Genomic DNA, 14511 nt, shown 5'->3' with positions numbered 1-14511 from the left:
CCTCATTGGCCAAGAAGAGAAAGCAACCAAAAAATCAACGTGCTTCTAAAGTTTACAGTAAACTCTCCCAGCCTCTCTTTGCCCCCCTTTCATTCTTTCAACAGAGAAGAAGCCAAAGGAAGCCCGATGCTGAGACGCCTGCAGGTTGTTGGAGCAACTCTGTTATCTGTTACCTTTATAAGAACCAGGAACTATTCCAAGTGGGAGAAAGTCTGTGCCATACAATAGTGATATATGTTTCCCTTTTTTTTTACTGAGGAAAGAGGGCTCCGAAAACGCTCACAAGCAAAGCAAGCAAAATTTATCTTTTTGGATTAAGCTGAACACTCGCCCTTCTCTTCACCATGATCCAGTGCTGTGGGACGCGTCTCAGATCATTTCTTGCAATCACAGTACTGTTTCTATTCAGAGAGGTAAGAAAATATGTCACTTTCAGACTTATCAGTTTCAAATATGAACATTCCACTGAGCTTACGTTCAAGTATTTGCACTTGGTGGGACATAGTCACAAGTAGAGCTTCTTGAACAGAACTGTATGGAATTTATAGATGGCTACTTGTATATGATTGGGCATGGCTTACCTGATAATGCACTGAGGTTTCTGCAAATTGGCTGTGTCTTTTCTTGTCAAAAGCAATCAGAGTCAGTATGATTCAGCTTTTCTATATAATTCATATTTCATGTCACTGCTAAAGATAAGTAATTAGGATGCAAAAAGATTACATTTTGGGTTCACTATTACAATCTTTGCAGCGATTCCCTCCCAGAGTCCATCATAATCCAGCCATTTGTTCAGACTTTCCAAAATATATGCAGATGAATTCATGATCTTCTTTTTATCCAGTAACTGTCTTTTTTCCTAGAAATATGCTTTTACTTAAAGACTTAATCCACCTCCATGGTTGTTGACTTATTCAGATTTAAGGTTCTGACTTAATTTTTAAATTTCTAAAAAGCTGTTCTTTTTCACGCTTAGAATGGATAATTCAGCTGATCTGAAAGCCTGATCTGATCTGAAAGGTTGTGGTCAGATCTATGGCTAGAAAAATGGGTTTCAGTGTGGATGATACAAAATCTTCTTCATGTTTAGGAAGGTGTTTAAGATGCTATTATAGAAGTCCTTTCTTGAAACACAGTATTAATTTTATCTCAGTTGGTTGAAAAGAAGACAATCTATTGAGGATGATTTGATGCAGTTCTCTGAATTTCTGTCCTGACTAGTGAGTATAAGTATGGCACACAGTGGCTGCCATGCCAACCTAGTTTGATCTGTGGCATCACCCTGATAGCAAGATCCAAGATGTCCTTATGCAACAATACATTATTGTTGGCATTGCTGTATTGGCAACAGCTACTATCAGCAAGTAGCAATAGCCTTGTTTTATTACAGGCTTTGCTGTTCTCTTGTAATATTATGCCAGTCAACTCTTTCTTTGTTCCTATGTGTTGTGATACACAGAGCACAGATCATGTTATGCAGTAAAGTGGCTTAATAGGACACCTCATGGGATGAAGGCCTTGAAGAGCTCCACTCAATTTGATACCATTAAAGCTTGAGCTGATTTTTGAGACTGATGCTCATATTGCCACATTTTTGCAATACATGCCAAACAACAGATGCTTATCTAGCCTATTTGAATGAATCAAGACTTCAAGAAAAAGACTAAAAAATGGGGTTCTTTATGCATTTTGAGCAAAAAGATAACAGAAATCCCATTTTTGTCAGGTTGTCATCTTTGTTGACCGCTGTTGCTAAGCCATGTTTCCTATTCAGAAAAGAATTCATTTTGTATTCAGTGCTATTGTGTAGATATTATGTTTAAAACTGGGACTGAACTGTAGGAAAAATCTAGATTCTACAATCCTGCATATATTTCTTCATCTAGTTTCAAAGAACTAATATTTCCTTTTTTATTTTAGTAAGAGCTGAATACCAAGATACAGATGCAGAAGGAAATTATCAATAGTATTAGGATATTTATCTTTTTATGTTCTGATTAATAGAAAATTCTTTTTAAAACAAACTTTTATCCCACGAACATAACTCTTTCAAATCAGCAGGATACTTATTATTTATAGAGCAATCCATGAATGCAGATTTTTGAGTAAGATCAAGCAATACAAAACTAAATGAACAATAATTGAAAGCAAATATGGTTAACCTCACAGAACCATTTTATGGTATAGAATTCCAAAAGACTAAACTGTCAGATTTAACTTGAGGCTCGAACATCAGTAGGAATGTTGAAATAATATCAAATCCTATCTATTTATTTATTTATTTATTTATTTATTTATTTATTTATTTATTTATCTATTTATCTATTTATTTATTTATTTTAATCCCATTTATATCCTGCCCTTCTCCGAAGACTCAGGGCGGCGTACAATCTAAGCACAAATCAAATGTGCTTAGCAATAACCATTTGAATTATTGGTTCAATCCATAGGTCCAATTCAATGTTGCCAATTCAAATTGATTCAGAAAAAAACAATTTGAGTCAAACCCTGAATTCGGTTTGTCAGAATGAATTGATTTGCTGCAAATTTTCAGAAGCTTAGCTTATGGGCAGAAACAACCAAAATATTTGAAAGTGATTCAGATGATCTGATTTTATTTGACTTCTGACTCAGTTTAGAAAGTTGATTTGAATTGCCTTCAGACTGAATTTCCAAATGAAATGTTTCTGCGAACCTAAACATCAATGGCTGACAATGAAAAATTGGACTCTGCAATCAAAAAATTCTTGTAGTTCCATATAACACGTTGTTTTCAACAAGTGGGATATTGAAGTTACTCCCTCCCTCCATTCCATGCAGCTTTTCATTAGTGTATTCTGTTTTCATTTTCCTTGTGAGGGTGGAATTAGAATAGCCTTCCTCAACTACTCTTCACCTCTGCACCTCCCCATATGTGGACTAAAACCTCCAGAATATTTAGCAATCCACATGTAGGCTAGGAATTCTGGGGTCATAAACCCCCATCTCCAAAGGATGCCATGGCCAAGGAAGATTGGAATAAAAACATTTTGGGAGACTCCAGAAGTCCTTATAAACATAACATTTCTATGTGCTGTTGCAGACTAATATTTATCTAATATTGTGTGTGCTTCGAAAATTATTTGGAAAAAGCACTTGGAACACATAGCATCTTTCTGCTCTTTGTGAAAACAATCTGACTTTTTAAACCTAAGGCAATTCTTAAAGCAGCACCAACACCAGTAGCATTTTTCAGGTGCATGTAAACACCTAGAAGAAGTTGGGCTACTTTAATGAGTAACATAATAGTTCAGTCATTTAGTCATCTCAATCTGCCTTATTACAGCTTCTTGGTCACCCTCAAGAAAAATGCCCCATGAAATACATTACAATGTTCTAGGCAAGAATTAATTGACTTTTCAAGAACAGTTGGAAGAAGCAAAAGACCAGCTCAAGCTGTTTGAACAATTTTGAGCTACCTGAAATTCTAGTGATAAAAATGAATAAAGAAATATTCTCAGCCTTGCTACTGCTCTCTTTCAGAAAGACAGTATTACTGTCAGCAATTGTATCACTTTATTTATATTCTACTTTGTTTCTAGGTGCTCAAGATGCCTTACATGGGGATCTCTATTTTATTTCCATAAAAACAATCTGGTTATACAACGTGAATCCAAAATCATTGACTATGATTTCATGATTTTTTTTTCATGATTAAGTGCGGACATAAATCTGGATTTCCCCAAACCTAGACCAATGTCTTAACCTCTGCATCATAGCAGCTCTTTAGTTCCTGGGAATCTAGTGGTCATGCTATTTCATTGACATTTAGTCTTAATTTATTGACTCCCATCCAGACCGTGATCAATATCTGTACAGGTTCATCTAATTCTTTTTTAATTTTTTTTTATTAAATTTAGTAATTTAGTTCATCTAATTCTTACATGCTTTGGGTCAGACTCTAGTCTGAATGGGATGTTAGCGATGAAGTTCAGAGAGCAATGACCAGACTAGGTTCATTCCATTGGAAGTATTTGCTCTATCTTTTATATTTCAGGGTGAGAAGAAAAAGCCTGGAAAATAGTAATCTATATTTAACTTGGAATTAAATGGTGGGAATTTGTCATCCAACAGCACTAGTCCAACTATAGCCATTGCAAGTGGCATAAGACTATGTTTAATTGTATCTTAGCAATACTCTTTATTTTGACACATTGGAATGTACTGAATTCTAGCTGTTTTCCCTTTCCACATCCACTAAGAATTCTAGTTACCGGTAAATGGACATTAAAGGAACCAGGCATGTCCACAATGTGAGTGGGTCAAAACTACAAGATTGCAAGAATGGCGTTGTAACTGAAGATCCACCCCTCCCCTTTTTTTGTACGTGCATCCTTTAAGGAGCCCTGAAAACAGAAAAATATGATGGCACAAATAGATGATGACATGGTTGGTTTGAATATGAAGTTGAGCGTATTACATGTATAAAAAAAAAACACCACTTGGGTGATTCAGCATAATATAGTGCAATTATGGCTAGGTCTGTATGTTGGGTGAACCCAGCCTAAGAGAGGCACATGGAGGCAGGATAGAACAGCTACCGATAAGCAGGACTTTTCAGTCTGCATTGCTTGGATTATTAAGGTAGACTTGTATACATTTACAAAAGTTTGTGCACTATGCCTTCCCCTTTTCAGTGGAGCAGCAAGCTCCCAGCAGTTACTTGTGGCCCCATGAAAGGATTCATGTAAGATTCATAAGTAGCTCATAACCTTGAGTAGGTAAAGCTTACTGAGTGTAGGCTGTTGGATGGGGGGGAAGTCTTTGTATGAAGCTCAAAGTTGGGGGAACTTGAAAAGAGAGGAGGGATGGCTGTATACTTATTCTGTCTAATTGTCTTGCTTAATTGCCTCCATTAGTCTTAGGAAAGTTGAAAAGTTTATTTTTCCTGATATTTTTGTTTGCCATCCTGAGGGCCCTTGTTTGTCTAACACAGAAACAATCTTAAGTCAAACATGGCATATTGTTCCAGAATGCAATTTGGAAATGCTCTTGTAGCTTTTGGTTTGTGCCTTAGCTAGAAGATGAGATCACCACACTTGTCTCACCCCTGCTGCCATCCTCAGGAAGCAAGATACAAATTCAGCGACATGGTGACTGAGTTGACCATAGCTTATGAAATTAACTCCGTTTCCTGGGACTGAATCATAAACCAACCACACAGATTGGACTTGAATAATATCTTGGGCTACAATGCGAGTGGTGCCTTCTGTTTCAGTGTGCTGTATTATGTTCAGTAATTTTATTTTATTTTTCCTCGATTGAAAACGAGTAAATTAATTTACTAGGAGACTGTTTCAAGGGGTCCCTGCGCATTTCCACCCTGCAAAGGAAAAGCAACTGAGGGCAGGAGGTGGGGAATTATTATTATTTTTTAAAAAATCCCATTTATATCCCGCCCTTCTCCGAAGTCTCAGGGTGGCTTACAATCTAAGAAGCACAAATCAATGTGCTTAGCAATAGCCTTCATTCTATGTACGGTATATGTCTGCTTATACTTTGAGCAAGTTGACCAGTGGCTTTTCTGCTCTGAACTGAAACTACCACTGTTACATTTTGGGGGGAAAAAATCAAATGCCATTGGTGGAGGGAGAAAAAAAAAAACTACAAATGACTGATGAATATGACATAGCATGTGCAAATAAACTGAGGTCCATGACTAACAGCATTTTTTTGTGTTTTCCTTTCAAGGTCCCCACTATTTTAAAGCCAAGTTGTGCCTTAAGTGCATTCTTTAAAACAACACACACACAACAAGGCACATGCATAACCTCCATTCCTCTAAAATAAGGTTCATTGACCAACAAAACTTTCATGATTGCTTACATTGGGAAGGAAGAACGGAAAGAGTAGGAAGAACCCAAGTGACTCCAGCCTCTAGAGAAGGATTCCTTTCTCATGGCTCACGTAAATAATTGTGTACCATCGCCTATATAACTGTTGTTGATGAACAATGGACCCATCCTGTGGACTGACCCTGTTTAGCCTTCAACTAATAATAAGTTAGATGGATAAGTTACCAGAATTGATGCAAAAAATACTCAAATCCTTCTTGACTGGAGACACATTGCTGCCTCCTTCATCTGCCTCAGATGGGATGGAAGAAAAATGAACATAAATAGCAGCGAAGCTAGAAACAGTTGGTCAAAGGGCATAGAAGTTCATGATAGAAAGCTTGGAGAATGTTTGCATGGGGAAAAATGGGAAAAAGACTTGAACTCTTGTTATTATTCAGTCACTGAAGTGTGTCAGACTCTTTGTGACCCCACAGCACTCCAGGCTGCTCTGCCTCCCACTGTCTCCTGGAGTTTACTAAAATTCTTGTTCATTGCATCCATGGTACTATCTAACCATCTCATCTTCTGCCATCCCCTTCTCCTTTTGCCTTCAGTCTTCCCCAACATGAGTGTCTTTTCCAATTACACCTCTCATCTCATTTGGTGGCCAAAGTATTTGAGCTTCAGCTTCAGTATATGTCCTTCCAAAGAACAATAATTCTCATGAAGAATTTCACAGCCAGTTCAGGGACAGAGATTTCTGCCTTGCTGAACCAAAGGCAGACATTTGCTCATATTTTCTTGCCAGCATATTGGATTTTGGCCAAGTTGCTAACAACTCACATGATGGCAAGGGCATTAACTCAGCCAAGTGACAAATGGCTCTTCTCTGGAATGGTTTTCTTTATGGGCAGCCACTAAAGACAGCTTAGAAGCTTTGGCTTCTGTTCCAAAGGCTGACTTGACAACTTGGGCCCCTGTCAAGAAGCAACCAATCTTCCATTTTTGGTTAACCTGTTATGGGAATTTCTGTGGATAATTCTAGCTCCTATATTGATATGGTGAAGTAATTCCAATGATGTATGAAATCAAATTGATGATCATGTCTGTTTTTAATGGCAGATCAAAACCTTTCTGTTCTTCCAGAATTTTTGAAAGATTCTAATGTTTGTCCCTACAGAATGCTTTATGGTACTTTAAATTTTTGGAGTCATGTATTTTTATGCAGGATTGATGTCATACTGGGTATTTTATTCTAATTTATTACCTTTTAATGATACCCTTTAAATAACACTAGAAATGTTTACAACTATCTGTTAAAATAAATAGCAGTATAATCCAGAATCTGAGGAAGGAGAAATCTTACCTAATTAATAAAAAAAATACCATGTTTACAAGGGCTTTATTTTGACATCTTCCTGCCAACTTGCAGATTTTGACATCTCCTCAGTCAGTTTGTGACCCCCAATGGCCTGCTTGTAAATGGTCAGTTTTCTCAATAAGGGGTAAAAAGAAGTGGAGTCTGCAAAAATCTTGGTTGGTCCTTTTTAAATTTATTCATAAATTATCTCAGTTTAAGCAGTAAGTAAGTGAACTGGCCAAGTTTGTATGATACCCAACTATTCAGACTGATAGTAAAAACAAGGTAAAATTCTGAGGTGCACTAGAAGAATAGAATAGAATAGAATAGAATAGAATAGAATAGAATAGAATAGAATAGAATAGAATAGAATAGAATAGAATAGAATGGAATGGAATGGAATGGAATGGAATGGAATGGAATGGAATGGAATGGAATGGAATGGAATGGAATGGAATGGAATGGAATTTAATAGAATAGAATAGAATAGAATAGAATAGAATAGAATAGAATAGAATAGAATAGAATAGAATAGAATAGGAAGGGTCTTCTAATCCAGCCCCCTGCTCAAACAGGAGAACCTATACCATCTCAGACAAGTGACTCTCTAGTCCAGGGGTGTCAAACTCAATTTCATTGAGGGCCGCATCAGCATTGCAGTTGCCCTCAGGGGGCCGGGTGGGTATGGCCAGGGTGGGCATGGCCTACTGGGTGGGCGTGGCTAGAGTGCGTATGGCTTACTGGGTGAGCATGGCCAGCTCTACATCATTCGCATCAAGGGTGCCTATGGGGGCCTGGGCAGGAGTGGGACAGATCTGAGGGTCTCTGGCAGAAGGAGGGTCTCTGGGCCAGGGCCAAGGCAGTGGGGGCCGTTCCCTCACTGTTTCCAGGATGGCTTCACGGGCCGCATGAAACCACTTCGCGGGCTGGATCCGGCCCCCGGGCCTTGTGTTTGACATGTCTGCTCTAGTCTCTTCTTAAAACTCTCCAGTGATGGGATACCCAGGATTTCTGGAGGCAAGCTGTTCCACTGGTTAACTGTCCTCATTGTCAGGAAGTTTCTCCTTAATTCCAGATTGCTTCTCTCTTTGATCAGTTTCCAACCATTGTTTCTTGTCCTTCCTCTGGTGCTCTGGTGAATAATTTGACCCCCTCTTTATTTATTTATTTTATTTATTTTTAATTCCATTTATATCCCGCCCTTCTCCGAAGACTCAGGGCGGTTTACAAGCTTAGCAGTAGCTTCTTTGTGGCAGCCCCTCAAAAACTGGAATACTGCTATCATGTCTCTCCTATTTCTTCTTTTCTTTAGACTAGCCAAACACAGGTCCTGCAGCCGTTCTTCATATTTTAGTCTCCAGACCTTTGATCATCTTAGTTGCTCTTCTCTGAATTTATTCCAAACTCTCAACATTTTTTTGTGATATGGTGACCAAAATTGCTAGCAGTATTCCAGGTATGGTCTTAATAGGGTTTTATAAAGCAGTACCAATACTTCGTGTGTTCTTGATTCTATGCCTCTGTTTATACAACCCAGGATTGTATTCACTTTTTTGGTTGCTGCTGCACACTGCTGGCTCATTATCAAGTGATTGTCCACTAGGACTCCAAGGTCCCTCTCACAGTTACTGTTTTTGAGCCAGGTCTTGCCCAATCTGTACTTGTACCTTTGATTTTTCCTGCCTAAATGTAAAACTTTGCTTTTCTCCACACTGAAACCCATTTTGTTGGATAGGGCCCATTGTTCAAGTTTGTCAAGATCTTTTTGGATCCTGAGTTTATCTTCTGGGGTGTTGGCTACTCCTGTCAGTTTGGTGTCATCTGCAAATTTGATGAGTTCCCCTTCAATTCCCTCATCTAAGTCATTGATGAAGATATTGAAGAGTACTGGGCCTAAGACGGAACCTTGAAGTACCCCACTGCTTACTTCTCTCCATGTGGATGTAGTACCATTGAGGACTACAGCTACAGATCCATCTGATGGTGATGTTGTCTATTCCACATTTTTCTAGATTACCAAGGAGTAGGTTGTGGTCTACTTTATCAAATGCTTTACTGAAATCTAAGTATACTACAGCCACAGCATTTCTCTGGTCTACTAGTTTAGTCTATTTATCGAAGAATGAAATAAGATTGGTTTGGCATGATCTATTTTTAACAAACCCATGGTGGCTACTAGTTATAACTTTGTTTGCTTCTAGTTGTTCACAAATCTATTTTTTATTATCTTTTCTAGGATCTTCCCAAGTATTGATGCTAAACTGATTGGTCTGTAGTTGAATTTAGTTGAGTAGTCAAATGGCAAATTCAAGTTTAAAATAATGCACACTGGAGTAAAAATGCCTATTTCACATAAATGATCCTGAGATCAGAGATGCCTGTAACAAATCAAGAAGTTCTTGGGCTCTACTCAATAGACAACAATTATATGAAAAAAGGACAAATTATGTGCTGGAGATCATTAGGAAAGGCAATAAAAATTAAATAGCTAACACTGCAATGCTCTCTCTCTCTCTCTCTCTTTGTGTGTGTGTGTGTGTGTGTGTGTGTGTGTATGAACAGAGAGAGAGCAAGACATCTACATTTAGATATAATGAAGCTGGAAAACTCTTTCCTTATGAGAAAGCGGACAAACATGGAATAGAGTTGGCCTGATCCAGCAAGCTTGTTTGTTTATTTTTTGGAAAAGTCCTTCTCTATGATGTTGTTCTAAAAGTTTGTTCCACTTGGTATGAAGTTTTTTGGTACTGCATCCATCTAGTTCATGCAGGGAAGCTACTGATCCATGATACAAGAGATTTGTGTTGCAACCAGTTTTGTCTCAGAGCTTGATGCTTATTAGGCTGAGTGGGTGTGACTGGCCTAATACTATTTAGATGGCCTGGGGGCCTAAGAGAGGACCCCAAATCTTTTTTTCCCCTATTACAGTATTTTAACTGCTAACACCATGCTGTCTGAAGGATTCTTACCTATAATGCAGAATAGTAGTTGCCTGAAGTAGATATTGACCTTTAACCAAGATATTTCATTTTTACCCAGTAAAGTTTGACAAAATATTTTAAGAAAAAGCCATGAGTGTTAAATCAATTTATTACACTGGAATGTAGATATCTCTTAGTTATTTTTTTACTAAAATGTATTTCCTGAGCAGGTTGTATCTCAGACACTAGTCTGTAACTCAAATAGTGACCATTTATCATATGTCATTGTTTAAAACCAGAGGTTATGGCAGGCAGACCTAAATGGCAAACAGCACAGATGGAGGAGTTTGATCACAAGCAACACTCATCACATCTGCAAAACAGCTACTATCACAAACCACAGATTATATATTATGTTATAAATAACCAGTTTCCATTCTTTTTGTTAAATGGGCCTGCTATATTTATGTCCCACCATGATTTAATCATTTTCCATGTCAACAGCACAAACAGCGAAGTACCAAAAATAAGAATGGTCCCTCAAATCAATCTATTTGATTGTACATTTCATTCGGTTTTAAACTTAGGGCCTCAGTTTGTATATCATGTATCCAGTGACATCCATATCTCCTTTTCAGACTTAAGTCAGTTTAAAAATATAATAGATTCTCACCTTAGACAGGCCAATGATGGGGCAGAGGTCATAACTGCTTTTCTAGATGTCTCTAGCTTTCAGACATAAGTACATTTTTAATCTGGTGTTCTTTACAGATAACTTTTATGAGCTCCACCTTGTGAAACTGATACCTGATTAAATATACATCGTTTAACTCACTGCCCAGGAGATCATTCATATTACCTTAGTTCAGTGTTTCAGGACTTTTTTTCATTATGCTTTATATAGTCACCGCTATCAAGTCTGGGTCAACTCCTGTATTGATATACTGTATTTTCTCCATGATGATATGTTTCTAAGTTGCTTTTTAAAATCTTCCAGTAGTGCATTCATTGTCAGAGTAGCTGGATCCACCCACTTGCTGCTAGATATCCTTTTCTTCCCTTTTTCCTTCTTTTCCTCCCAGTATTAGTGCCTTTTCCAGAGAGCTAGGTCTCCTGACATAAAGTGTCCAAAGTAGAATAATTTAAGCCTGGTTATTTGTTCCTTGAGTGAGTGAATGTGGGTTGATTGTTTTTGACGATCCACTTGTTTGTTTTCCTGGCTGTCTACAGTACTCTCAGGACTCTTTCCCAAATTCAAAGTTCAAAGGCTTCAATACTCTTCCTATCTTGCTTCTTCAAAGTCCAGTTTTCATTTCCACAGAGTATTGGAGGGAATACTGTGGTTTGCACTATTCTGATTGTTGTAGCTACAGACACATCACAGCATATAAATATTTTTTCCAAGAACTTCATGTCGGTTTTACGAACTGCTAGTCTCCAACATGTTTGTTAAGAACTTGCACTTTACTGTTGAATTTTACACATGCTTACTTTTTTTAATGCAATGCAAGAAAAAAAAATAACTAAATAGGATGTTTAAGTTAAAAGTTAAACGTTAAAAAACTATTAACCTTTAATGTAAATTTATAACTGTGTTTGCTGGGTAAATGTGATTTATTTATTATATAACTTGTAATGTATCAAATTATACATACAAATTAAGATTTTATATAAATACATAATAATTATAGCAATTAATTCATTTTTTTTAAAAAAAATCATTCAAAACTGTTATTTTCCAGCAATAGTAAAACAACTGAAAAATTAAATTGATTTTTTTTTAGGAATAATTTTTGCCAACTTTTAACATTTGCTTGATATGAGAAAGTAACATTTAAATTAAGCAGTTTACAAAGGAAAATTACATACCCAAGAATTCAATGGGATTCTTGAGCTTGATGTTTTTTATCTAAAAGTTCAGCGTTTGGTATGAGGTTAGTCAATTTAATTCTGACGTCTCTTCTTGAACATACATCAATTCTATATCTTTCGTTTGTTAATATATTATTTATTCAAATAAAACTACTTTCAACTGAACAAGATGTCAGGAAACAGAAATATTTTTGCCATTTCAAACCAGCATAAACAACATATACAAGGAAGCCCATGGAAGCCAATAGGACAGGCTATATGCAATATGACTTCAGGATTGAGCAATCAATTGAAAATTCTCCAATCTCCAATCTCAGCTTTGCATCGCTGATCTTGTATATGTTTTGTTTATCTTTCATGAACTCAGGGCTGCTCGTGTGATACCAAAACACAACAAAAGGAATTAAATGCTAAGAAATAAAATTTTGTTGGGAAGGATTGAGCTTTGGAGGGCCACAAACCATTGCAATATCAAAGATGTTTTTGCTACCTATATTTTAACTATCTGTATATTTTTTTTGTAGTATGTTGTGGTTTAGGTATGATTTCCCCACCTAATTTCTGGTTTGTGATTACCCCCATGAAGTCATCTTATCGCAGTAGTAGGATATTTTTTAGTTATTTGTTTTTAGTAATTATATTTCTATATTTCTCTCTGAAAGAATTCTAGGTGGCATACAACGTCAGCAAAAAGAAATGCCAAATAAATAAACCAATAAATCAGAATATCAAAATAATAATTTTAAAAAAATCACTGCAGAGTGGGCCCCTAGAGTCAATCGGCGGGGTCTGAAACCACCTTTGGAAATAAGACTTATTTTAATCTGTTTCTGAAACTGCATGCTCTTCTGGGACAGAAGTGTCCCCAAAGTGAGGGCTGCTGCAGAAAAGGTTTTGCAGACATCACTAAGGAAGCAAAGTTTCTACAGGCCCTCTCTGGATGACCAGACTGGAATCTGACCAATACAGGCAATCCTCATTTAATATCCACTCATTCAATAACAATAGCACTTAATGAGGGATACTTATGACTGGTCCTCATAACTGTGGCTGTCACAGTGTCCCTATCTCATATGATTGTGACTCATATTATCATGTTGCAGCAGCCTGGAGTCATGTGATCGCCACTTGTGATCTTCACTGCCAGTTTCTGACAAACAAAGTCAAAGGGGAAGCCTGCAGGAGGTCACAAATCGTGATCACATAACTGCAGGATGTGGGTCTGTGTGAGATTCAGCTAATGATGGCAAATGGAACTGCTAGATCTGTTATCATAAGCGGAGTGGTCACCCTGGCACATTGCCGTACTGTATAACCATCCTATTTAGCATCAGAAATCCTGTCTGAAACAATAGGTAAACAATGAGTACCTATAAAATAATTGACGATGTGCACAATGTTTTCTCCCAGTTTCAGAGGCAGTATGTCTTTGTAGTTCTATTTTTTGGGCAGGAAGTGTACTTTCAAGTCCCACTGGTGAGGCTTCTTAGAGAGATCCAATTAACCACAAAACAAACAAGAAGCAAGTTCATCACCCCACCTCTCATTGACAGTGTGCAAGCAAGTCCCTTGAAGAAAGGTTGGGATGAAATGATATTGCTGGTATATCAAAAAGCATCAGAGAAAATACAGAAGAGGCAGCAGAAGTTTAATCTCTTGAGCTGCCTGACCAATGGTATTGACAATGTGTCATCTCAAATCACATTGGATGGCAAAGAGAGACATGCTTGAACTGTGTAAATACTTTCTTAAATGACACTGACTCATTTAAGCCTAGCCCCTCTACTTTAGCTGTCTCAGTCTGTCATACTGTACCATTCTGCTTCATGTCAGATGTTAAAAGTCAGCCATTTTGCTCTTGCTGCCAGTGTCTAATGGGATATGAAAAGCTTACAGTATGTGTCAAAAATTCAGCAGCTGGCAATTAACACATCCTGTTTAATTCATTGTTCAAAGGTTGCAGGGGTAAACATTTTCCCAATAGCAGAATAGACGACTGAAGGTTGTGGTTGAGGGTACTCAAAACTTCATTTAACATGCAATTGGCAGGATCCTGTCAGATGCTAAATATGTTTTCTTTACTTACAGGTCAAAGGAAATTTTGAGCAAACCAAAGCTAAATGGCTTACATATAAAGATGAATGTTTGAAGAGACTACAAGAGTCTTCAACTAGCACAGGTAAGGCAGAAATCCATCTACCACCATCTACCATCACCACCATGAACACAAGAGCTCTTACATGCCCCCAGCATGTTCCAGTAGTCTCCACACATTGAGGGTGGGCTGGGGCTCCAGAGCAAAAGTAGAAAAGACAGATTGGTTGTTGTTTTCCTCTTTACCTGAATAGTGAGTGATTCCTTCTTACTAGAAACATCCATCTTGGATGTAGGATAAAAGAGCCTTGGTGGAGCAGTGGGCTAATGCCTCCTTAAGTAACACCAGCTGCCTGCAATTAGTGCAGGTTCGAGTTCCACCAGGGTCAAGGTTGACTCAGCCTTCCATCCTTCTGAGGTAGGTAAAATGAGGACCCAGATTGTTGGG

The 14511-nt window shown here is 37.6% G+C and overlaps 1 protein-coding gene across 1 annotated transcript in view; it reads left to right on the top strand.

Moving 5' to 3' along the window:
- Positions 1-332: 332 nt before the first annotated feature.
- The window catches only part of GLP2R (glucagon like peptide 2 receptor), a gene marked incomplete at its 5' end in the record, with an annotated part of 38889 nt that continues 24710 nt past the window's right edge, over positions 333-14511 (top strand). Inside the window, 2 exons of the mRNA XM_083353392.1 lie at positions 333-413; positions 14058-14148. Coding sequence (XP_083209518.1) covers positions 333-413; positions 14058-14148 — 172 coding nt within the window. The remainder of the gene's footprint in view (positions 414-14057; positions 14149-14511) is intronic.

Source organism: Vipera ursinii, assembly GCF_947247035.1.
Source record: "Vipera ursinii genome assembly, chromosome: 2".
Taxonomy (NCBI): Eukaryota; Metazoa; Chordata; class Lepidosauria; order Squamata; family Viperidae; genus Vipera; species Vipera ursinii.
This window is presented reverse-complemented; position numbering and strand designations above follow the sequence as displayed.